The sequence below is a fragment of the Mirounga angustirostris genome, unplaced genomic scaffold (assembly GCF_029215605.1).
Source record: "Mirounga angustirostris isolate CCGP_5_RB_7025 unplaced genomic scaffold, mMirAng1.0.hap1 SCAF_3, whole genome shotgun sequence".
NCBI classification, from domain to species: domain Eukaryota; kingdom Metazoa; phylum Chordata; class Mammalia; order Carnivora; family Phocidae; genus Mirounga; species Mirounga angustirostris.
Window position 1 is genome coordinate 33,763,471 of NW_026991711.1, and position 26,956 is coordinate 33,790,426.

A 26,956-nucleotide genomic window follows, 5' to 3' on the forward strand; every position below is an offset into this window, starting at 1 on the left:
ATTTAAATCAACGCAGCCTCACGCTGGCGACGAGCGCGAGGGGCGGAGCCTGCCCGGCGTGAGCGGGGGACGCGTGGTGTGATTGCCCAGCAGAAAGGAAGGCGCTCCAGTTCCGGGTCAGGCCCTTCTCCCGCTTCCCTCGGCCTCCGCCATGGCGAGTAGCGGCGGTGCCGGGGCGGCGGCGGCAGCGGCGGCGAATCTGAACGCGGTGAGGGAGACCATGGACGGTGAGTGCCCGTTTGTCCCCCTTTACCTTTCTCCGTTTCCCGCAGCCAAGGCCCCCAGGCGGCGGTAAGCCAAGGAGGACTTTAGGTCCACTTCCTGCCCCAAAGGACATCTTTGAGGGTCCTCTCAAGGGACCCGCCAGGGCCATAGTGCTGATGATCCCATCCTTTGAGAGTTCTCTCTTCGCTTTGGCGTAGTTTGGCGCGCGCGCGACGTTCCAGCCCCCACGTCAGCCCGGCGCGCGCCTCGTGCCTCCCGCGCGGGAGCCGCGCGGCTCCAGCTCCCCGCGTGCCACGCCCCTCCGCTGCGGCGGGGGTCTGGCGTCCCTTCCTGTGGGGCCGGCTTCACGTGCCGCTGCCACCCCACGCGCCCCCTGCCGCGCCGCCGGCAGAGCGCCCTCTTCTCCTAGTCCTGAGCGGGAAGAGTCTTCAAGACTGTAAGCCTCGTGCGGACAGCGAGCGGCCTTGTGTGCTTGGTCACCGCTCTGTCCTTTGTCTCTGGCCCTGGAGTAGGCGTTTTTTAAATAAGCGGCCAGTGAGCAGGTCGCCCCGTCTTCGGAATTTCTCTACTTCTTCTTGGAGCGGGTGACGCGGCTGTTCTGAGGCTGTAGGTGTGTTTACCTGTTTTGTGCCTCGAGGCACGCGGGCGTCGAACCTGCGCACACGTGCTAGAAGCCGAAGTGTCTCGGAGTTACCATCGCTCTGTTATGCCGGGTCTGCCGCTTTATACTTCTGGGGGTGAGTTTAGACATCTTTGAGCCTGTGTCTTTTTCTATAAAATGAGGTCGTTTCCTGCTAAGGTTCTTGTGAATGTTTAAGATAAGGTAAAGGCATATCGAAGGTGAAGAATCAAAAGATAATTGTTACTCCTTTTGTGTTATGTTGCATGTATATCCCACTTGCAGACTCCTTTGTCTCCATTTTGTTCATATCCTCTTGTATGTGTTTGATGGATGTTAAATATTGCTTTTTTTTTTGCATTTTCCAGGGGATATGGACATTAGTCTCCATCTTTATTGAAACAAAGCTGTGCAATTCTCACTCGGTAGTGTCGGCCTCCCCGCTGTGTCTACCTGTCTACTTCACTGTAGGCTCCACTTACTGATTCAGCCACTGCTTAAGGGACTTCTAATGAGACTTCTGGCTCTTTCTGCGAGGGTTGCTGCTTTCTTTTTCAAGACGTACTTACATTACTAGAACATTTGCATCTTATTTCTTATTTACCAAGTATCTATTTTGCTGTTTTTCTGAAAAACAGAATTTTATTCTTTAAAGATTTTATTTACTTATTTTAGAGATGGGGGCGGAGTGGGGGGAGGAGAGGTGAGGAACAGAGGGAGAGGGACAAGCAGACTCCGGGCTTAGGGGGCAGGGCTCCATCCCACCACCCTGAGATATGACCTGAGCCGAAATCAGGAGTTGGATGCTCAACCGACTGAGCCACCCAGGCGCCCCAGATTTTATTCTGAACACTATATTCAGCCTATTTCTCATTCCTTCTTAATGTACTACATTACAGGTTCTCTCCCCCCCCCACCCCCCCCCCACCCCCGTATCTGAAAGCAGAGCATTCCCATGAAACCTTTCCTAAAGCTGAAATGGTGTATAGTGAAGAAGCAGTTGATTTATATGGAAAGTTTTTTTGAGTGTTCTCAGACCCAAAAAATAACCTTTCTTAGGCTTTTCTGATGCCTTAGGACATATCTTAACAGATGCACAAAATAAATAGAGATAAAGCACAGATGCTCCCAGACACAGTTCAAAGCTCTTGCAGCTTGATGGTGAGATGTTGAATGTAGTTCTCGGGGAAGGAGCTTGGCAATGACACTCTAAATGCTGGGGTTGTGCGCTGTAATGGCTTGCTGCAAACAAACACTGAATGCTATTTTCATTTTTGCCTTTTTTCATAAGAGCGAAAACTCGGATTTCTTTTGGTAAGTAAAAATAGCTACTGATGTAGGTCTTCTGTAAAAGCAGAGTGGAGTAAGACAAACTTTCAAAAAGTGGGTGATGGTTGTACTGACTTACACCTTTGCTTGGAAGCCAGTGGGGTTTTTTTTGTTGTTGTTGTTTTAACAGAATGGAGAGTGTGAGGCCTCATTTCTGTCAGTTTATGTTAGCTATGCTTAGGTTCCTTATTTATATGGCCATAGAATCCCATTTGGATGGAAACTCCCATTTTGTCTCTCGTGGAACTAGTGATTTACAAATGAGACCTGGTTGTATTGGTTGCATCAGGATTTTTACTGAGAGAAGTGTGTGTAAAATGAAGATTACTGAGTGTAAGAGCATGAAACAGTGAAGAAATGACAGATTTTTAAAAAAACTGAATGAGAGGCTGTGTGACTTAGAGAACACTGCCCCTCTACACACAGTTTGCCCACAAACCTCAAGATAGGAAGGCCCCAGGTTGGCAATGAATCGCCATTTGTTAAATGTGGCAGCTAGGGACTATCATGTCCATTAGAATTCTGAACTTACAGAAAATCCCTGCTATCATGCCATAATTGGAGTCCAAGACAGTCATATATAATGTGAAGTTGAATGTTGTCATTTTATTTTATATTTTTTTAAAGATTTTATTTATTAGAGAGCACATGTGCAGCCGTGCACTAGCGGGATGGTGCACAGAGGAGAGGCAGACTCCCTGCTGAGCGCGGAGCCCTTCTTTTGCTGGATCCCAGAACCCTAAGATCATGACCTGAGCCTAAGACACTTAACCGACTGAGCCATCCAGGTGCCTCATGTTATCATTTTATAGTCCCACGTTCCTCCACATTCATTCCCAGAAATAAAACTTTAGCTTGCCCAAGGGGCTAGACTGAACTATCCAAATAACATTATTATTATTTGAAACTTTGTTAATGCAGGGTTTCACTGTATTTAAATCTAGCCATGAGAATCAAAAGTTTGAGTCTGACTATGCACTTTAAAGATTATTTCCCCTCATCTTCTTACTACTTCTCTCCCATCAGTACTAGAATCAGCCCTCAGTAATTTAATCTTTTTTTTTTTTTAAGATTATTTATTTCAGAGAGAGGAAGAGAGTGAGAGCGAGTGAGCACAAGCATAAATGGGGTGAGTGGCAGAGGGAGAATCAGACACACCGCTGAGCAGGGAGCCCGATGCCAGGCTCAATCCCAGGACGTTGGGATCATGACCCGAGCTGACGGCAGACGCTTAACTGACTGAGCCACCCAGGTGCCCCAGCAATTTAATTTTTTAATGGATCTGAATGATTTCAGGGTGTAGAACTAGGCTATAAACATTTTTATTTTTGTTGTGAAGTGAAAGCATTTTGATAATGATACTTCAAAAGCAGGTAGACTTTGTAATTTATCTGTGTGGCTCACGCTGAAAGGAACCTGACTCATCCTGGTCCTGATTTAGTATAAGCTCTTATATCCCCTACTCTCATTTTAGATCCTGAACATTCTCTTCCAGATTCCTTCTTTCAAATGTCAGTCTTTTCTATCTCTCTCTCTCTCCTCCAGTGTACTCACTTGCCTTTTGCTTTTCAAGGTTTTGTAATTTTAGATACTGTATTGATAGTTTCATACTTTATTTTCGTATATTTTAAAATTTTCCTTATGCCTCCAGTTACGACTAGTAATTATGTTCTTTATAATAGTGATAAAAATGAACCCCTTCCTTACCAGAGGGTTTCAGTGTAGTGCTACTTTATTATATATCAGGTAGTAAGCTAGAAGGAGGAGTTAAGAGAGTTCACAGTACAAGGTAGTGTCCGTGAAACAAATGTATGGTCCCTAGGCTATCAGTCTAGTTACTCATGGGAGAAAGAGACCTAGGAATCATTCTTGCTTTCTTTTACCTCCCCTAACTTCTGTTCTTCACTAAGCCCTTTCAGTTCTTCCTTCGTCTCAGATTTAACCACTTTTCTTGATCTCTCCTGTCCATGCCATCTACTCGTCTATCCCCAAGATGGCAGTAACTTAACTGGACTCCCTGTTGGCGGGTGTTCTGTCTCTTTCCAAGATCCATTCCCTATTATGCAGCCAGAGTCTTTTAAAAATGAAAATTTGATTGTCATACCCCCATTTTTATGTTTTTTAATAGCTTCCCAAAGTTCTGAAATCTTCAGTAGAGCCTTAGTGGGTGTTCATGTCTGTCTTTTCTCATATTTTACACCTCTGCTCCCCCTGTAATTACATTGCCTTCACCTGAAGAACCTTTCAGATCTATGAAAGGTTCTTTACCAAGTTCTCTTTAGTGCAGGAACTTTTGCACAAGCTGTTTTTTTCACTCTCTCTTAGCACTTCTTCCTACCTCTGCATTAGTTAGGTTGATTTCTTTTCACCCTTGAAGTGTAAGCGTGTCACTTTTTCACACAAGTCTTTCCTAAACGCTATCTTTCACAACTATGTAAGATGCCCTTCTAATTTGTTTTGGAGGTATGCTTTTCTTGTCCCTCTTTCACTTTTAACTAGGATCAGTTATTACTTTAATATCGATGTTTCATAGACTGTAATTCCATGAGGATTGGGACCATATCTGTCTTTTTCACAACTGTATTTCCAGCAGTAGTGTAGTAGGCACAAAATACACCTAAGGACTATACAGTAGGCACTACAGAAGTACTTACTATAGATGGGTTATGAAGTTAGTAGGTAAAGATCAACATGCATTTTACAAGAAAGCTTAAAGGAAAGAAAGACTAGTTCTGAGATGGACCTGAAAAAGAGCATGGAGTTACATGGAGAGAAGAGAAAAGGCAGAGGAGAAAAGCATGAACTAAGGCATGAAGTCAGGAATAAGCAGAGAATTAATAGATAGGAGTCTACCATGAAGAGAAAACTGGAGAGGAGAATTTTTAGCAATGGATAATGGTGATGGTGATAATGGTAATGTTGGAGAGTTGGAGTAGGGTCAGAGAGTACGTGTTTTCATTTGCTGCTGCATAACAAACCATCCCAAACTTACTGGCATAAAACAGCAATTGTCTCTCACAGTTCTGGGTGTTGGCCGGTCTTATCTGGGTAATTCTCATTGAGGGTCTCTAATGCATTGCAGTTAGTGCTGAATCTGGAGTCATCCCAAAGCTTCCTCACTCACACATCTTCTAGTTGATACTGCCTGTTAGCTGGGCCTGCAGCAGGGGCTGTTGTCCTGGAACATGTGGGTTTCTTCCCACTTGGTGGCTGGGTTGCAAGGGAGAGTGCCTCAAGAGAGAGCCAGGAGGAAGCTGTATTACCTTAAGTCTAGTGTCAGAAGTCATGCAGTGTCACTATTGGGAGATGCAGCCTGTGAGCCCTGAGCATACCTGTACATTCTTGCTCAATAGGCCAAGAAAGCAAGGCCCTGACTGCTCTTTCTTCCTGCTGTTTCTCAGTGGTGTTTTTACAGTGAACAACACGAGGGATGAGGTAACATCTACTTCCAGAAAATGAGCAAGTTTGCTAACTGCTACTATAAAAGTAGGGATTTCCTAAGCTCACTGTTCTTCAGCTGTGAATATAGTCTGTCAATATAATGTATTCTTTCACTATGTCAAAGGGAAAAAGCTGCTTGGTTATTTCAGTGTTTGATGAAAAGGTATTCATAAGACTCAGCACTTTTTCCCTAATTTTAAAGTCTTAGCAAAAAAACCCTACATTGTTAACATGCCAAGGATAGCTATATGAGATTACCATCATCCTTAACGCTAGTGTTAAAAGCATTCCAAATAACATTAGAAACACTTGCTTTCACTGAATTTTTTTTAAACCACTGATATGAAAGTTTAAGCAAATAATGAAGGATAAGAAAAGGAAAAGTCTGTTACGAAGGACATGGAATTATTATTTATAGGTAAAATGATTAATTAGAAAACAAGAGAATTAACTGAAAAACTTCAGTAGAATTTGTTAAGGTGGCTGGCTACAAAATAAAAATAAGTAATATTCTAGAATATTTGCACTGATCACCTAGAATATACCAAAGCAAGGTAGAATGCAATTATGAAGACAAAACTAAAAATTAAAGAGATTGGTGATTCACTACCAAAATTGATGATGATGGAGCACATGGCTAAAACTTTCTGCTCCGAGCATATAAAAATGACAGGAAATAATACTAAAATGCAATTATCAGCACACCCATGTTCAGAAACCAGAAAGGAAAATCTCCTGGTTAGAAAGAGATTTTCCCCAAAGAGGAGCAGATGGGAACCACAGCAAGAGACTGGGAATGGAACCTGATGAAGCGTGCTGCCCTGCCTGAGGGAAGCTGGGGGCCAGGAATGTACCATCTGCCACGGCCAGGGATTGGGAAGTATCATCCATGTGTCTTGTGGCTCTGGAGCCACTATGCTTCCACTAGGGCTGCTCCAGAGGGCCAAGGCCAGTGTGAGACTACCCATCCAAGGATGCTTCACCAATTCCAGACATCAAGAAAAATCTCCTATTGAAGATGAGCTTCCAGTCAGAAATCACTAAGTACCCAGGATAGATGAAAAACATAAACAACTCACATGAAAATTGAAAAAAGAGAAGATAGTAACAATAGCTCTTTTTTTGAGCACTAGATGCCAATGGACACAGCATTCTGAGTGTGTGTTGTAATTCTCACAATGACCCTGTGAAGTAAGTACTATCACCCCTATTTCACAGAGTGATAAAGGCACAGAAAGGTTACCTTGCGGGACACCTGGGTGGCTCAGTCGGTTAAGCGTCTGCCGTTGGCTCAGGTCATGATCCCAGGGTGCTGGGATCGAGTCCTGCATCGGGCTCCCTGCTCAGCCAGGAGCCTGCTTCTCCCTCTGCCTGCTGCTCTCTCTTTTTCTCCCTAACAATTAATAAATAAAGTCTTAAAATAAATAAATAAATAAATAAATAAATAAATAAATAAATAAGGTTACCTTGCCTACTAAGTAATGAAGGTGAAATTTGAACTCAGGTACTTTAGCTGTAGAGAGCAGACCCTTAACCATTCTCCTTTGGTGCTTGCTTATACTTGAAGAAACAGAAAACGCAAATCTCAAAAATGGCCAAAGAATCTAACTTCAGATAGGTAAGGGCAGAAACAATAGCCACAAAATAAGTGGTTATAAAAAAACATTTAACTATGAAATAAGGACAAGCAATTAATGGGGGGGGATTTGAAATCTTAAAATAGAATTACTGAAATAAATTCAGCGGATAACATGAACTACAGCCTGCATACAACTGAGGAGCAGTACTGGTATGTTGGCATATCAAAACTGAAGAAATGAAACAGAAAGGGCTGTCAGCTTCCAGCCGAGATGGAGTAACAAAAACTGGATTTACCCTCCTACCTGGAAGAAAAAAAAAACAAAACCCAGACAGAACAATGGACATCAGGTAGTAAAGAACAGTGATCCCAGAGACAGTAAATGAAGAGAGCCCAATAGTTGCCTGTTCTTGGTACCTTCAGAGAGTTTCCAGCTGCAGTGCAATTGGGGGGTAGTGTGGACCCCCTAAGTTAGCAGAAGGAGTTTAGAGTCCAGGGAGACCAAAGCAGGTAGAGTTTGCAGGACAGAATATGTGAGAGGAAAGAGCTTACAGAGAGAGAATTCTGGAGACCGGTAGGAGGGTCCCCCTCAAGTATTCAGCAGAGCATTGATTAGCACATGTGTGTGAGGAAAGAACCCACAAAGCTAGGAAAGGCATTCAAAAGAACTAGAGGGAACAGTACACCGTGCTCACAGAAGGCTAAAAATAGTGCTTGTATCTACCAGCCAGAATGGAAACTTCATAATTCACGAGGCATTTAGTAGAGCACTCAGGAGGGTCTTACCTCAGTGATGAGGAACAATTAGCCGTACACTAAACAGGGCTTCTGACCCTGACTATATAAATCTTAAAAGACTCAAAAGGATCAAACTTTTCAGATAACTGCATCTCATTGCAAAGCCCAAGAACATGTATAAAAATATTTTTAAAAATAATATGTATAGAAATATAAAAATAGCAACCAACAAGGTAAAATTTACAATGTCAAGCATCTAATTAAAAATTACTAAATATGCAAAGCTGGAAAATACAACCCATGATAGAAAAATTCAGTCAGTTGAAATAGACCTGAAACTGACACAGATGTTACACTTAGCAAACAAGGACATTAAAACTATGCTCCATGTGTTCAAAAAGTTTAGGCATGAAAGACATTTAAAAAAAAAAAAACCTTGAAATTCTAGAGATGAAAATGAATGTCTGATACGAAAAGGTGGGAAGGGCCCATCTCATGAACATCATGAATACTGCGTTAGTTTTTTGAAGGAGTTAGACATCATGTAACCCTCAATATTGTTAACTTGTCCATTCATCCCAAAATAATGTAGTTTTTATGCAATTCAAGTCAGAATCCAAACAGAGTTTGTATTTGGAATTGATCAAGATTTTTTTAGAGAGGGAAAGAGGCAGGGGGAGGGGGAGAGGGAAAAGGAGAAAGAGAATCTTAAGAAGGCTCCATGCCCAGCAAGAAAACACAGGGCTAGATCTCACAACCCTGAGATCATAACCTGACCTTAAATCAAGAGTCTGATGCATAACCAGCTGAGCCACCCAGGTGCTCCTTGTTCAAGATTTTTAAGTTCACTGAAAGAACAAAAGAGCTTATGAAAAGGAAAGATAACAAAATCTTTAACCTTCTGTATGTTGATAAAAGTTAGTAGTTAAAATTGTGGTTCTGACATAAGATAGAGATGTAACAAATGGGTAAATGGGAATTTACTATGTGATAAACGTGGCATCTTAATTGAGTAGTAGTAGCAGAGATCACTCAATAAATAGTATTGAGGGAATGGACTTATTTCAGGGAGGTAAAGTTAGATCCTATCTTCGTTCGACCCAAACTGCAGGGAGTTAAATATTTAAATGTTTATAGGCAGGCAGGAAATAAACTTTGAAGTGATGGAAGGGAATACTGGTGGGTGGTTATATAATCTTTGCATGGGGAATGCAAAGTATAAGTATAATGCCAAGGGAAAATAATACAGGAAGCCATAGATAACATGTTGACCGTTGACTTTTAACAAATCTAAACATGCTCGGGAAACAACCACCATAAAACAAAATTTAATGAAGCCAGTGTATTTATATTCTTTGCTTCTCTTTGCTAGTGTTTCTTGTGTCAATTACTTTTATAAACTACAATAAAATGAAGTACTATAAAAAAGTTAAAAAATGGGCTTTCATTTTTTTACTATTAGATTTTAATGGACATGATTACCCTGTCAAATTGTAGAAGTTTCTAAGTACTTTTAAAGCCTTAAATATGTATATTACTGAGCAATTCCACTTTTAGGAATTTATCCTAATGAAATAAAATGAAGTTAGTATGTACAGATCTTATCATAGGATTATTTCAGTGGGGAAAACATGAGACCCACTTAACTCTTAAAATAGTAGAGTAGTTAAGTAATGTATGGTGTTTTCATAAAATGGGATGTTATGAGACTAAATTACATTGTAAAAGCATACTAAAAATGGGGAAATGTTCTGAAAAATCCTGATTATGATGCATATATTTAAGATATTGAATGAGTGGTAGAATATAAATCAAAGTATAAAAAGCAGTTATGTGGAGGGAGGGTATAAGTGTATTTCTGGTGCTAGGCTGAGTAAGAACAAGACAGTATTACATGACAATTTCAAACTACAGGGATGCTGTGCTAGTTCTTTGGTACCGTGTGTATTATATGAATTAAAAACAAAGTATTGGGTACACATTTTTTAATGTAATTGTTTTTGAAGTTTCCTCTGTCTTTTTCAGTTCTGCTGGAAATTTCAAGAATTTTGAATACTGGCTTAGATATGGAAACTCTGTCTATTTGTGTACGGCTTTGTGAACAAGGAATTAACCCAGAAGCTTTATCGTCCGTTATTAAGGAACTTCGCAAGGCCACTGAAGCACTAAAGGTTAGTGATCTGTATGTTCATTCTAAAGAAAGATGCTTTTGTTTAGAAAATGGTTAATGAGTTTATGTGAAAGATCCTACTTAAATATGATTAAACTAGCTTTTGTCACCATCAGAAATTCTGAAAACCAGGATCTTAGTAGCATATGTTCAGTTACAAAAATTGCTACTGTCATGGACCACTTTTTCTTTTCTCAGAAGTCTCCAGCTGTGTTTAGAATTTTCCTTGTGTTGTGAGCCCAAAAAGGTAAGTTCAAGGCCAGTACCTGGGAATGTGCCCTCATTTGGAAATTGTGTATCCGCAAGTATAATCTTAACCATGTGGAGACACTGCCTTGTGACAGTGGAGGCAGAGAGAGCAGTGGTGGTCAAGGATTGTTGGCAGCCATCAGAAACTACGGAGAGGCAAGGATCTTCTGCTAGAGCCTTCTGACTTCTTGATTTTGGACTTCTAGCCTTTAGAACTATGAGAAAATAAATTTCCGTTGTTTCAAGCCACCCAGTTTATGGTACCTGGTAATGGCAGCCCTAGAAAGCTAATACAGATTTCACTATTAGAAAATGGGGTGCTGTTGTAACAAAGACCTACAAGTCATGAAGTGGCTTTGGAATTGGGTGATGGGTAGAAGTTGGAAAATTTTACACACTTAATAAAAAGGGCGCAGATTTCCTTGAAGAAAGTGTTGGTAGAACTATAGACATTGAAGGCAATTCTGGTAAGGGCTCAGAAAGGAGAGGAGAGCAGTAGAGAAAGCTTTAATTGTCTTAGAGAATACATACGTGATGATGAGCAGAATGTTGCTGGATATAATGGACTTTAAAGGGGCTTCTGGTGAGATCTCATAAGGAACATATTATTGAACACTGGAGGGAAGGTTGTCCTTGCTACAAAGTGACAGCACCTGGCTGAATTGTTTTATTATTGGAAGAAAAATAAAACTTGTAAGTGATGAACTTGGATATTTAGCTGAGGAAATTTCCTAGCAAAGTGTGGAAAGTGCAGGAGCAAGATTTCTGCTTGCTACTTATAATAAAATGTAAGAGGAATGAGAAATCAAGGAACTGGTAAGCGAAAAGGAGCCAGCACTTGATTTAGAAAACCCTCAGCCTTACCCAGACAGCGTGCTCTGGAGAGGAAGCCCAGAGTGGGGCTCTGGTGAGGAGATTGGGTATATGATTCATAAATGTAGTCCACCCTCTCGGACTTGACTGCAAGGGACCCAGACAAAATAAAGGAAGGCTGGGATTCTGTACTTCTGGATTCTGCAGGAAGGAAACTGGCCACTAGGCCTCCCTGGCTGTGGTCATGTGTTTCTCCCTCAAGAGAAGGGAAGAATGACAAACAGCTCTGAGAGGAAGGGACTGCCGAGGCCAGTTGGCTGCACTGCCACCATGGGCCCAAGGGCCACCTTTTTTCAAATACAAACTCGCCACTTTTTAGTTGCTCACATTGGGAACAGGAAAGGTATATTCCCTTTCTGACTTGTGTACAGTAATTTAAAATCTTGGGTGATTTTATTTCCATGTTTATAAAACTAACTCACCACAGATACTGATATTCAAGTTAGTCCCTCTGAAAACTTGTCCAAGAACAAAGTGACTTTTCTCTAGCTTTTTTTTTTCTTCGAGAAAACAAAACTATATAATATATGTAATTTACCCATCTCAAATTTAGTCAGTTCTAGTAAATTCCAGTGATTTGGGTTGTTTCTGAGATTTTTTAAAACTTGAAACGCAAAAAGGTAAACAGAAGACATTTCCCTAGTAAAAATTTATTGTAAAGAGAATATCTGTACAATTCTCATTGCTAGAGTCCTACAAGTTCCCTTGAGCTCCTGTACCACTAACCTCTCCTGCTCTCCCTTCCAGTAACTACTGTCCTGATTTTTATGGTAGAAGCTTTCTTATTTTTAACAGTTTTACTGACTAAACATGGGTCTTCAAACACTGCAGTTTAATTTTGTAAAATTTTTGAATGTGATACAAACTGGAATCTTACAACAGAGTCTTTACTGGGTTCTTCATTTAACATTATGTTTGAGAGGGTGTTTTTTGTTTTTTTGAGTATAGTTGACACACGAGTGTTAGATTAGTTTCAGGTGTACAACTTAGTGACTTGACAGGTTTACACTTTTTTTAAGATTTTTTTTTTTTTAAGATTCTTTATTTATTTGACAGCAAGAGAGACAGAGAGGGAACACAAGCAGGGGGAGTGGGAGAAGCAGGCTCTCAGCCGAGCAGGGAGCCTGACACAGGGCTCAATCCCAGGACCCCGAGATCATGACCAGAGCTGAAGGCAGACGCTTAACTGACTGAGCCACCAGCTGCCCCAACAGGTTTGCTGCCATCTGTCCCATGACATCACTATTAAAATATTACTGACTGTTCCTTATGCTGTGACTTTTATTCCAGTTACAGAATGAATAAGTCACAGCAATAAAAGTCACAGCATAAGGAAGGAAGCCTATCTCTCCCTCTCTCCTTTACCCATTTTGTCCATCCCCCTCTCTTCTCTGCAAGTCATCAGTTTTTTTCTCTTTTTATAGGTCTGATTCTGCTTTTTGTTTATTCATTTTTTATTTTTAGATTCCACTTAGGAGCAGAATCATGTGAGGTTCGTTTGTTTGTTTCTTTTTTTGTCTTTGTTTGAGGGGCGCCTGGGTGGCTCAGTCATTAAGCGTCTGCCTTCGGCTCAGGTCATGATCCCAGGGTCCAGGGATCGAGCCCCGCATCGGGCTCCCTGCTCAGCGGGAAGCCTGCTTCTCCTTCTCCCACTCCTCCTGCTTGTGTTCCTGCTCTCGCTATCTCTCTCTCTGTCAAATAAATAAATAAAATCTTTAAAAAAAAAAAAAAAGACTATTTGAAAGAGAATAAGAGTGCGTGCAAGTGCATGCAGGAGCAGGGGGAGGGACAGAGGAAGAGGGAGAAAGAGAATGTCAAGCAGATTCTACATGCAGAACCCAGGCACCCCGGAGGTTCGTTTATGTTGTGTGTAGCTGTAATACAGTCCTTTTCACTGAAATAATCATGCTTTGTTGCACAAATATACTACTATTCAGTTATCTTTTCTACTGTGAATGGCTATTCGATTGCTTCCAGTGTGGGGCTATTAGGAATATGCTGCTATGAGCCTAGTTGTGCATGTCTCATGATGCATATGTGCATGCATTTCTTTTGGGTGGTGTATATCTACAAGTCAGGTTGCTTGGTTTTTAGCATATGTTTATCTTCAACTTGAATATAGATAATTCCAAACTTTTCTAAAGTGGTTGTATTTCTGTTTCCATGAGCAGCATATGAGTTTCCCTTCCTTGTTCCACATCTATGCCAATACTTATTTTTGTGTTTTTAATTTTAGTCATTTTGGTGGGTGTGTATGGGTTTCTTATGTGGTTTTATTTGCATTTCTCCTAGTACCAATGAGGTTGAATGTGTTTTTACATGTTTTTTTGGCCATTTTCTTTTGTGAGATACCTTTTCAAGTAGTTTGCCCTTTTTTTTTTTTCTGGGGTGTCTGTTTTTCCTTTTGTATTGGTAGTCTTAAATATTCTGAATGTGAACCCTTTGTTAAATGTGCATGTAAGTTACTAATTTCTTTTAGTCAGATGTTTAAATCTTTAAAAAAACTATTTAAACCTTGTTTCTTTTTAAACTCACAACTGAGCTTTCATATGACAGAAAGAAGAATAACTAAATAATATCGTAAGAATAACTAATATTTATGAGTACTCTGAGTCACAGCAGTGATGTGTACTGGTACTGATGTTAGTAATTTACTGCTAAGGAAACTGAAGCTTATGGTGGCCAGCTTCTCCCAAGGACTTATTGAGAAGTAGTTGAGCTGAGATTTGAACTTGGACTCTGGCTTCAGAGTTGTTAACTACTAAGTTTTCACCTACAGTAAGTTCTAAAAAATATCTAAGCCTGCTTTTTGAGAAAGGGTGAAATGTGATTAGAAGTGAATTAATGGACTGTAGCATGGGAACATTCCCTGGTTTAGTATTCTTTCATAACCCTGCTGTTAAAAATAAAATGCAGTATCATAGTCTTTGATCAGTAAATTTCTGAAATTCTAGTGGAAGAGAATTTACTTAATAAACATCATCCACAACTGCGTGAATTTTTGTTGTTTATGTTGGAATTTGACACAGAATAGGGAGGCAAAAGAGCATGAAGGTTTCATATTGTAATGCAGTTATAGTGCCATAAAGGAACCAGAGACAAAGAACCTAGTCCATGGGGTACAAGAGGAACTGACAAGTGTTTTGGCATAGCACTTCCTTAGGCAAAATAAACCCAAGGTCTTAGGATAGAATTGCTTTTTTAGCTTTGAACATGCTGGTTATTCTATAGTGAGAATAGTGGACCATTGTGAGATACAGGAGGTAAAATCAATATTTAAGATAAACAAAATCAGAAAGCATTGCCCTTTGAATGGAAGATCAGTCACACACACACACACACACGGCCTCTGAAAATATATTTCTCCATAAACAAAACCAGTATGCCAGTTTCTCATTAAAACTAGGTGGAGAAGAGAATCCTGAAAAGTGTCTAGCAAAGAAGAAAAATGTTAATTAGAACTTTTTTCTTTAAAGGAATTTTTGAAATCTCTATGTAATTTTTATTAAATGCTCATAATTTTAAAATATTTAAATATCAAAATACAAAGAAGGAAACAAATCATTCAGAACCACCCAAGAGATAATCAGCAATATTTGGTGAACATCATTCTAGATAGTAGCATGCCACTTTAAAAATAAAAATACTACATTTAACTTTATGGATTAAAGAATAACCTTTCACAGGTTGCTTCTCTTTAGATTATAAAGTCTACTTATTCTCTTACCTGCTGCTGTTGGGTTGGTTTATTAGTTACTATTAAATTAGTTATTCTCTTACCTGTTGCTGTTCCTGTTATGTTCTACTGCCTTTACCTAGAAATCCTAGTGATTAGAATTTCCTTATATGGTACTTACCTTTATTTTAGAATGTGTAAAATATAAATCAAGGCCATCCTGAAATGTTGCAAGGAGCTGTTGGTCTATAAACATCCAGTTTTTCCTTTTGTTCTTTAGTTAACTATGTAGACAATTGCAACAATTTTTCATTAATTGTTTTTACTTTCTCACAGATTTGTATATTGTTTAAATCATTTACAGTAAAAGTAGTTGGTTGTGTGTCACACAGGTCAGTTTCTTTGCATCAGTAGATGTGTTGCGTTGTATGTATCTCCCAGAGCATAAGTGGGACTGTTAATTAAGGTACGGTTTTTAAAAAATAGGCTTTTTTTTTTTTTCCAGTTTCCATACCTTTTAATGAATGCATTTACAAGTAAAATAGACTTTATGAATGATTCTACAAGCACTGAACTTTAGTATTGCCTCCTCAGGGCTAATTATAAGCAGTCATTTACATATGGCGATTTCAGAAATTCTGGGCAAAACCTACTTCCTGTATCTTCTACTTTAGTACCAAGGTGCCTCGAATTGGACTATTATTGATGCACTTTGCACTAATAAGCCTTGCCCTTTCTCTTGCAGCTGTCCTGTTTGATCACTAATACCTTACGAGGAGTGATGTGTCTCCTCACTGTAGGAAGGTTTTGTATGGCATGAGGACATTGGAGCTGTAGAATGTGGAGTTGGGAGAGAAATAAGGGATTCAATAAGTCTTATGTCCCCACCCATCCTCCCGAAGGAGGGAATAAACTTACACCAAAGTGTGGGAGACAAGGCTGCTAAAGTTGGTTTTTCCCAGGGCCAATGCTTATGAAATTTTGGAGTCTCTAACGGCAGTCTGGTAACTGGAGCTCTTTAGGATGCCATTGCTGTCCTTTCAAACAGAGTAGTACTATATTCATATAACAGGAATGCTATACAAGATTGATGGCTTGCTTAATTTAGGTGAAAAAACTTGTTCCATTGTCTGTTTCTTGGAGGAGAACCTCAAAAATTAGTATAAAAATGGAATGGGACTAGACATTGCATTAGAGTTAAGGTACTTTAGTTTTTTAAAAATTCTAAAATTGTTTATATTATTTCAATTCTTCCTTGAAGTAAATGATACTGAGAAAGGGGTTAGGAAGAAGACAGAGTGCCTAAAGGTATGCAGCTAAAGCTAATGTAAGAACCTTTAAGGGTAGAAATAAGAAACTTTTTAGAACAAGGGAGATTTTTTCAAACTAGTTTCTAATCCTTGTGGGTAATAAACCCAAAGAAATGAAAGGCTAATTAGAATAGCCAACTATATGGACAAACAAGGGTAGGTTCTGCTGATTGCAAAGAGAATGTTTCAGATTGAGTTAACTACAATTTTCCTAGCATGTTAAGGGATTTTCGTGAAAGGCCTCTGAACTTAGACTAAACTTAAAAGCAAGTTTTAATTAAGAAGTTGAAACGTAAATGAATGAAAAGTTTACTGTGTGTTTCTAAAATTAAACTTAGTTAAAATCATCATATTCATATTTGGCATTAAGAAATTACTTGTTTAAATCCTTATCTTTTAGAAATATGTATCAAGGGGCACCTGGGTGGCTCAGTCAGTTAAGCATCTGACTCTTGATTTCAGCTCAGGTCATGATCTCAGTGTTGTGAGGTCAAACCTCCATCTGGCTCGGCACTAAGCTAACCAAGCTAAGCAAGGAGCCTGATTCTCTCCCTCTGCCCCTCCCTGAGCGCATGTGTGCGCACTCGCTCTCTTTCTCTCTAAAATAAATAAATAAATCTTTAAAAAGGAAAAAGAAATGTCTCAAAATCATTTACTGATGACTTACATGGTGGCTGGAAATTTCTGCAGAATAATCAGGAGAAGTATAATAGTTGGTGGTATAGGTGAAGCAGGATTAGCCATGTGTTCATTATTCCCTTTTGCCCTTTTTTCCTCTGCTTTCTAACAGAAAGGTCTTTTTCATTCATAATCCCCTTTTCACACTATAATGAAACATGCAGAAACAGACAAACCAATAAAGTCTGGATAAGGTGGATACAGTATGTGGATAAGGTCTGCTTGGGTCAGTTTTTCAAGTAGCAGTATATTTTTACATAAACTGTATTATTTAAGATGAGAGAACACTTTTCCACTGTTAGCCTAGCAGTCAGTTCAAGAAGTAGTTCTAATGTACTGCAAAAAGTAAAAACCCCACTGCATTATCCTGATAAAAGTGGTTCAGGATATGTGGAGGAGGAATTGTTTGTTAATGACAATGCAGTATTGACAAATCTATCTCCATGGTGTCTCTTTTTTCGTGGTTTTATTATAATGAAACTTACTTTCTTGTTCTAGGCTGCTGAAAATACGACAAGCTGACTTTCTGGAGAAATTCTGATGAGATATGTCAAGCTCTTCAAGAGGATTTGAAGATTGCATTGTAGTCAAGAATGTACAATGAAATTACTGCATGCAGCAGTGTAGAAACATTTTCCTTTTTAAAAGAATTATAAAACCATAGCTTTATAAATCAGTGGAAAATGGCTTACAGAGAGAACTATCAGATATGTTTACATCACATCTTTTTTTTAACAGCTCTAATGCATTGGCATTGCTGTGTTCATATTTATGTATTCCTTATTTATAGCTCATCATGATAGCTTTAATTTTCTAAGCAGTCTATCAGATGTGCACATCTGCTGTGCCTGGTTGAAGTATAGTGGAACCCATCAGAAGTAATGTAGTAGTTATGACTTGTTGACATTTCCATTATAAAATTTAATTTTGAATTGTTTATGCAAAATAACCATAGATTTATGTTGTATTGGGCTAAAAGTTGACAGAATTTCAGCCACCATTTGTGAATTTTGATTTAGAATTACAACATATATCAGAATCTTTTTTATAAGAGCCCAGAAATCATTTGTTTTAACCTGCTCTTCTTTAACAAAGAGTATTTAGTTTTTTAAACATGAATGTTTTTCTGTCAGTTAACAGTATGAACCAGATCATTTTTATATTGATCGAAAAATAAAACTTAGAAACTTAGATTTTAAAAGTAGTGACAGTGCTGAGTATTGTCATTTGAATCATTTAAATTTAATCATTTAAATTTAATGAAACTATTGACAGTATTTATCTTTCTAAGTTTTATACTCTATAAATTGATGGCCTAAAAATAATGCATAATGAAATATTTCCAATATGTAAAATTCTTTAATTTTATTATGTAGAAATAGTTTTGAGTGGTTACCTAATATATCTTGAGTGGTTACCTAATAAATCACTAAATAGGAAGTATCTATCAACAAATACGGTGTTTTCTGAAGGACTAAAGATTTCCAGTCATTGAACAAAAACTAAATAATCAAGTGTTCTGTATCAGGAATTATAAGTATTCCTTTCCAAGGTCACTTTGTGTGTCATTATTTTTTCCCTGAAAGTTTTAACTAATCAAAGTGATGGTTCAAAATAAATTTTAGAAAATGTAGGATAGTGTTAATTCCGTTCCTGTAGCAAAATCTCAAAGGAATATTTTTCCCAAGAGTGATAGGATTTTAATCTGATTTTATTTTAGATTTTATTAGCTTCCATTTAAATGATAATACAAGTATTTACTCTTTAGCAGCATTTTTGTTCTTCAAAGTAAGGCTTAGTAATTAAGTGACAACCTTCTGTTGTAAAATCTAGTCTTGATTATTTTGACTTTGTAAGCGCCTAGCATCTTTACCAAGGGCACTGGAAGGTGTATTATTGGCAGACTCAGTTGGGAGACAGTAAACGACTTGTGATAAGTCATTTATTTGATAGTAAATACTGCAAGTCCTGCATGTTGTTACCCATAAAATCATAAAGACAACATTTTTGTCAAGCTCCAAAGTTGGTATATATTCTTAGGCCACAAGAGTTAATAGTTCTATTTATGATTTTGTAGATTAAGTTATTTATGTATGATACAAAGCAGGAAAATATATTGAGAAGGTGTTATGTTTAACGCCTTAAAGAGAACTTCTTTAAGTGTTAAATTTAAATGTAAACATATATTTTTAATGCATACTTCAGTACTGTTTAACAAAATCAAAAATTGTAATGATACAATTGGCAGTATTATGCATGTTGTCAGTGACAAAAAATAAAACCATTGGTGGTATTGACATGTACTTTTGATTTAATATATGCTTTGTGAACACAACTTGTGTTTCTGCAGGTATCTAGAATGAAGGTTATTTAGAGGCTGTATAATTCACAATGTAAAATTAGGCTTAGGTGTAAAATGTGATAGTTTTCTCCTGGTAGTGAAAGGAGATAGCTGTATTAACGTTGCCCCAGGCTTGAAAACAAAGTTGGCATTTCAAATATGTGTGAGATTGTATTTTTCTTTACTTCAAGCAAGAGATTACATAGTGGGAGATTACAAAATTTCATACACGTTTAAAGCATATTTAAACGTTTTCTAATAACTGAATCAAATATTGGTTTTTAAACATATTTAAATTAATTAAACTTAAAAAATTCAATTCCTCACACTAGCCACATTTTTTATTGTAAAGTATACACAACATAAAATTTACCATTTTAACTGTTTTTAAGTTGTACAGATCAGTAACCGTAAGAACAGTCACACTGTTGTCCTGCCATCACTACTCTCTAGAACTTTTTCATCATCCAATAAACAGTGACTCCCCACTCTCTCTTCCTTCAGCCCATTTTTCTAGGTAAACATTTTCCTCCTGTTTCTATGAACTTTACTATTCTAGGTACCTCATATAAGTAGAATCATACAGTATTTGTCCTTTAGTGCCAGGACCCCAGGATCATGACCTGAGCCAAAGGCAGACGCTTAACCAACTGAGCCACCCAGGCATCCACTTTGGCTCTCTTTTGTTAGGAAATTTTTAAGGGGCTGATTCTCTTTTCCCAAAATCCATATGTTAAAGCCCTAACTCCAGTACTTTGGAATGTGACTATATTTGGAGAGCCTTTTTAAAAAGGTGATTAAAATAAAATGAATCCTTTAGGGTGAGTCCTAATCCAAACTGACTGCTATCTGTATAAGAGGAAATAAGGACACGCAGACCTGAAGGATGCACAAGCATGGAGGAAAGACTGAAGGAGCCGAGGGCAGCCATCTGCAAGCCAAGGAGAGAGGGCTCAGAAGAAAACAAACCTCCAAAAACCTTGATCTTGGACTTCTGATCTCCAGAACTGTGAGAAAATAAATCTGTTGATTTGATTAAGCCAACCAGTCTGTGGTACTTTGTTATAGCCACTATAGCAAACTAATATATAAGAATAAATATAAAGTGCTTATAGACAAAACATTATAGTTAACACTTGGCTGAGTAACCCCTGTAGACTACATAATTTGGGCAGATGAAATAGGCTGGAATTTTTTTTGTTTCTAAAGAACTTGATGGGCTGCCTTAACTCCTCATTGATAAAGGGTTCTGTGTTCAGTCCTCAGAACTGAGCTGAGAATAACCCAGAGATCAGGCAGATACTTGGGAAGCCAGAAATCTGAAAGAATAAGGATTTTGGTTGGTGATCATTCTGAAATAATGTATTTCTTAGTTTTGAGGTACATGGACCTGTGGTTCTAGAGACTGACCCATTGAAGGTTACCATTTAAATTAGTAGAAATCTTTGAGAAAATCTCCATCTTACGTGGCAGAAATGTGTATCTCACTAGCATTGAAATCCATATAAAGTAATAGAAATTGGTTGAATCATTTATATGCAAGTGACTTGAGTCAGAAGTGAATTGTATCACTGGAAAAATGGTAGACTGCTGTGGATTAGGATGTCACAGAAGGAAATGGATTAATGTAAAAGTGCTTTGCTACTCACCAATGGCAAGAGTACTTATACATAAATTCCATAAAATGAACAGTTGGATTCTTTAAAAACAAAATGGATTTATTTTTCCAACAACTTTAATCATGAGTCAATAAAACATTTGTAAATGTAAACAAAATTGTTTCTGGGCCTATTTTAAAAACTGGGCCTTCAGTTATTTTTACATAAATTACTGTCACAAGAGGGAATCCTTGACAGAATTAAGAAAGGGGAGAAAGGATTTGCAAGTGAGGGCTGAGAAGAAGGCAGGCAGTCTAGAAAAAGTAAATCTTGTTTGCACATTTTTGGCAGTGAATTAGTCGCTATTCTGTCTTGATTTGGCTTGGTAGTATCAAATAAACCCATTTTAGTTGTTTTGGATTCTCCAGAAAGCCGTGAGTCCTTCAGTCAGCACCTCCACCTTGTTGAGATCAGGTCTACATGGTTTACCTCATGAGGATGTCTCACTGTATGGAATTTTGTAAATTTTATAGGGAATTTTAATGAAATTTCTAACACTTCTATAAAGAGAAGGAGAAAACTAACAATACAGGGTTAGAAAAGAAACCAATGCACTGTGTAGGTGCAGGAAGGAAATCACAGTAGATTATTTTGGCTGAAATGGAAAGTTCTATTTAAGGAAGAGTAGCAGAGGGCTTGGAAAGGCAGGCTGAGGCCAGATTAGGAACATCCCTGAACAAGTTTGACTTTTATTCCATAGATACCAAAGAAAGGAAGAGACACGGTTAAGCTCTGTTCTGGGCCATGCTTTGCAGTGAATTAAGTGCAGGATGGACTGGAGCAGAGAGAAACTAGAAGCAGAGACTCGGAGGCCACCACAGTAACCCAAACCCAAGTGCTCAAGTCAGGGTAGATTCAAGAGACATTACAAAAGAAAAATACACAGGATTTAATGACAAGTTATGGGGAAAATAGAGAAGAAAATAGTGTGACTGAGTTCTTAACCTGGGTACCAAAGATTATCAGTAATTGGGAATCAAAAAGGGAACCTAGGAGCACCTGAGTAGCTCGGTTAAGTGTCCAACTTTTGATTTTAGCTCAGGTCTGGATCCCAAGATCATGAGTTCAAGCCCCACATTGGGCTGGGTATGGAGCTGACTTAAAAAAAAATCTAGTTTTACTGGAAAAGTGAGTTTTATTTTAGAAATACTGTATTGAACATATATATTAAATTTCACCCTTGCCTACCCTCCCAATTCCCTTACCAACTCCATTTTTTTTTCTCACAGCAGTTACACTCTAATACAGTTTACTTCTATTTATCGACTATTGTCTATATGCCTCTACCTGAAAAATCTGCACAAGGCAGGGATATTTTTTGGTTTTGTTCATTATGTGTCTCAAGGATCTTGAACAGTGCCTGGCACGTAATAAGTGCTCAATAAATGTATGTTAGCTGAATTCATGGGCAGAGCTGGCATCCAAGAGAATATCTAGCATGTGGTTGAAATATAAGTAACATATTGAAAACTTCCTACGTGTAAAGCACCAATGCAAGACACTGGTTTTGGTGCTCTACACATATCACGTTGCTTACAGCTACCATAGGGGGTAGATAGCACCCTCCCATTGCAGATAAGGAAACTAAGGCACAGAGTGGTAAAGAAATAGATTAATCAGGAAGGTGGTAGAGCCAGGTTTCAAACGTAGGTAAACTGGCTGTGGAGCTCATGCACGATCGTGCCTCTCGCTGTACATCATCACCTCATGGGGCGAAGGGGCAAAATGGGAGAAGGGCCTGAAAGGGCTTGGGAATCAGATGCCCAAAGGTAGTAGTTGCCTCTATGGAAGTTGATTGTGAAAGCAGAACAAAAGGCTAATGATAGATGCTTACCTTGCCCAGGATTGCCCCATTCTTTTCCTAACCATGCTACTGCTGATGTTGGTGGGCTGGTGAATTTTTGTGGCATCTCTGCAGATCAAATAAAAATAACAGATTAAAACCATTCATTTTCCAGAAGCACTGTACTGGGGGAACCTAGTACTAACAAAAAATAAATATTGTTTTAGAAATTCAGTGTTGGACACATATACACCAGAAGGTGGTACATCTGACAGCCCTAAATAGCAGCCACAGGAAGTACATCTGTTAATAAGTAACACCATGTCCTTTACAATAGAGCAGAACACTGGGGTATCTTGTGGGTCTCCCGTAGCTGAATGAAAATACAGGCATGTTATGTCAGAAAGAGTCCATATTATCACCTCTAGCTACTAAAAGCAATAAATTGTCAGATACATACTTGGTGAGTTACATCAAAACCCTTTAAAAAGATTGTTCTGACAAACTGAGGGTTGATGGAGGGAGGTGAGTGGGGGATGGGATAAATGGGTGATGGGTGTTAAGGAGGGCACTTGTTATGATGAGCACTAGGTGTTATATGTATGTAAGTGATGAATCACAAATTAAAAAGATTGTTCTGATAGCTATGCTTTCAAGAAGTAATGTTGGAAAACTTTAATTTGTTAAATTTTTTAGAGTCTACCTGCTCTCCCACAAACAAATGGCCTTTTTATTGTAACACCTACACTTTATACTTGAATTTGCCGACAGCTATGCATGGAAATATCTAAATAATCTAAGGTAATTTCATAAAAACAATGGCTGCTCTGGAAGGAAACAAAATTTCTAATTTCTTTAGTTCTAATTTGTATTTACTAGTCAGAGATATCTGATGCCCCACCAGGAAAAACAAGAACAACGATGGAAATTGACCTGCTGGTGGGAAAATCATGGCATGTTTCAAGAGGTAGATGATCATGTTTCAGCAATTCAGGAAACTTGTAGGTCCAGGACACTTAACTGCATCTCTCTAGGTGTCCATTTCTTCAATTGTATCATGTGAGTTTCGGTCTAGAATCTCCAGATCTGTGCCCCCAAAGTCTGCATTTCCTATAACATCTTCATGATTTTTACCACATGTATATGCCACTGAACTATTTTTTATAATAATAGTTTCTTTAAATAGGCTTACTTAAAATCCACATACACTTATTTTCAAAATAAAACTCTCCATGGCTACTAGCATGGAAACAGCATCATTTGCCATAACTAGAAATTACGAAAATAATTACAATGAAAAATAAACATAGGCTTACAACTTTGCTAAATATTGTCTTTAAAATCTGTGATTCTGAGACCTGCTCATTCTTTCATAGATAAGATGAGCAAGTGTTAGCAACATAGAACTGAGTTACCAGGATTACTTAAAAGAGCTTTGAAAAGAAACTGGCTTCCTCACTATGGCATTTATTGCATTTTGAATGTAATGTCCCAACGTACCACCCCCTCTGGTACCCATCTTACACTTTGGAAAACCACTATCCTAGAACATCCCCAAGATTCCTTTTTGCTCTACTATCCATATAGTTTAATAGAAAGCTCAGGCTTTAGGATCAGGCAGGCTTGATTCGTGTGCCCTCTCCAAATCTCAGTTTTCTTATCTGTAGGATAAAGATAGGATATAGCTCACAGTGTTACGAAGATTAAGTGGAGAGCTGTAAATCCATAGCATACCACCTGGCACATAGTAGGAGCTCCATAAACGTTAATCTTCACTTCATATTTTGTATTAATTGGACTTATCGAACCACTTAATTTCAGGAATGGCCCAATGATTCTGAAAAGACTTCAATTCAAACTGCACTTTTTTCTCACCAATGGAATCAGACCTCATGCATTCATAAATTCTTATTTTTATATACTCTTTTTTGAAACATAGACAAAATATTTAAATATAAGCTTATATTGTGTTTATGTTGACCTTAGAAGAACAAAACAGTCAGTTATTTTATCAGCAAAATGAGTTTTCCGCAATAACAGAGGAATTGCAATTCGGGACAAGCAAACTATGGTGAACCATAGGCAAGTCTGGAGAACAGGAGAGAGGACTTTGCATTTATTCATAGGGAAAAGAAGGAAGTTGGGAGGGACTCACGTGGCTTCTCCTTGGTTGAAGTTGGCAATTTCTCACTGGCTATGCTGTTGTTGGGCAAGGAGAAATTCTTCCTTCCTCCCGCTGGGGTATATAAAGTAAGCTCCCTGTTTGGGAATGCAAGGTATGCTTCCTAGAGCAAGTGGTAGTGTGAGAAGTCCCTTTTGGACTTCCTGACTCCATTTTAAATTATGTTTTCTCTTTTTTTTTTTTTTTTTAAGATTTTATTTATTTATTTGACAGAGACACAGCGAGAGAGGGACCACAAGCAGGAGGAGTGGGAGAGGGAGAAGCAGGCTTCCCGCTGAGCAGGGAGCCCGACGTGGGGCTCCATCCCAGGACCCCGGGACCATGACCTGAGCCGAAGGCAGATGCTTAATGACTGAGCCACCCAGACGCCCCCCCCCCTTTTTTTTTAAGATTTTATTTTTAAGTAATCTCTACACGCAATGTGGGGCTTGAACTCACAAGCCCGGGATCAAGAGCCGCATGCTCTGCTGACTGAGCCAGCTGGGTACCCCTTAAATGAAGTTTTCTTTCTTTATGTTCACATTTATACAGGGATGAAAATCAAGACATCCTACCACTAAAAACACAAGACTAATATGTAGTTAAATTTTAGTGTAAAGACTTACATAGCTAATTAATGAAAGGACCCCATGGGGTTGAGGATGTGTTGGGAGAAGAAGCACGGATTATGAATAATTTTAAATCTCTATTTTCAACATAAAAAGAGCTCATTGTTGCTTCTCATAAACCCAATGGGAATAGCAGTGATCTTTGCTCCTGCTGAACACTGAGACCCCTCCTGCTAAATCGGCACAAACAGCTAGCTAAAGGAAACCTTCCTGGGAAGTCTGCTCGCAGAACATTGCGGGGGAGCTTGCTAAGGTTTAACTCCGGCCCTGCCTGTGCACCGTCCCTGCTCTCATCTGGCTTCACCTAAGAGACACAGAAGGGACTTTATCAATTAGGGCCAAGTTCAGAGAGAAAGAGACAGACACACGTCTTGAGTGGAACAAAGACCACAGTGCTTTGATTTCACCAAAATGACACTCTATCTACCGTGCTGCTCTTAGGCTGAAAGGCTACTGCACAGGGACCTGGGCGGGGGTGGGGGGTTTGGAGCGGGGAGGAGGATGCGGTCTCAGGAAAAACTGGTGTGGGCCTGACCTTTCAAGGCCGCAGCCGCTAGCGAGACTCAGAGAGGAAGAGGGCTGTTGTGATGGATTGTTCTGACTTCTGCACTGTCACTTTCATCGGTTCAGAAAGGTTCGAGAACCTATGCTGGGATTTAGCAGTAAATCAGGTTAACAAGGGAGCCCCCAAGGAAAACAATGTGTGGCGGAGAGATGTTTCTCCCCTGGGATTTCTCCATCTTTTCTCCTCTCACTTGCAGCATTTTGCGCCGTCTTTCTTGTTTCTCTCACGCACTAAGGGCGCAACAAAGGAATTCACGCTAAGAGGTTGCGAATAATGTGTCCCCCCTCTCTGGGGAAAGGCAGGTCCTAGAAGTATGTGGCCAGCCGGGTAGCACAGGGCACCAGGGGAGCGGTGAGATTGGCAGCTGGAGAGTTCTGAAGGTCCTCTGAATCATTTGACCGCAGGACCCAACATTCCCCTCAGCCATCCACTACAAGGCCAGCTCAGCGCTGGTGCAGGCCCGCCGCATGACCCCTGAGGAATAAAAACTGAACATGGAGCACTGCTCCCTTTGGCTCTGCTTTCATACCTTGTCCTCAGCTTCTCATTTCAAATGTAATTTATTTCTCCTCCCGGTTAGCCCCCAACACTCAACTCTCAAACAGCGTGAGCATTTTTCACACTCCAGTCCAGTAGGTAGATTCTAAACAAATAAGTGGAATCCAGTCTGCACTGCCCTGGAAACAAGATAGGAACGAAGTACTATCACCTCTAGTACCAAAACCCACTGGAGATGTCCTTTCATATACTATTCCAACGCATCCAACAGACTTCACATGGTGGTTGAATTATCAAGCCCAACCCCCAAAGTAGGGATGGTTGTTATAACTTTTATCTCTCAAAAATTATTTTTATTTATTTATTTATTTATTTATTTATTTATTTATTTATTTGACAGGGAGAGAGCACAAGCGGGGGGCCGGGGGGAGGCG

The 26,956-nt window shown here is 39.1% G+C and overlaps 1 protein-coding gene across 2 annotated transcripts; it reads left to right on the forward strand.

Annotated features, from left to right (window-relative positions):
- Positions 1-31: 31 nt before the first annotated feature.
- Positions 32-19,184, forward strand: MZT1 (mitotic spindle organizing protein 1). Of its 2 annotated transcripts, XM_045869562.3 has the most exons (4): positions 32-227; positions 9,957-10,102; positions 10,300-10,348; positions 17,386-19,184. In XM_045869562.3, the coding sequence occupies exons 1-3, from the start codon at positions 152-154 to the stop codon at positions 10,336-10,338; spliced, it is 261 nt and encodes an 86-aa protein (XP_045725518.1). In that variant the 5' UTR covers positions 32-151; the 3' UTR covers positions 10,339-10,348; positions 17,386-19,184. The 2 variants fall into 2 exon arrangements, with proteins under 2 accessions (XP_045725518.1, XP_045725519.1); XM_045869563.3 differs by lacking the exon at positions 10,300-10,348 and having other exon boundaries at positions 47-227.
- The last annotated feature ends 7,772 nt before the right edge of the window (positions 19,185-26,956 follow it).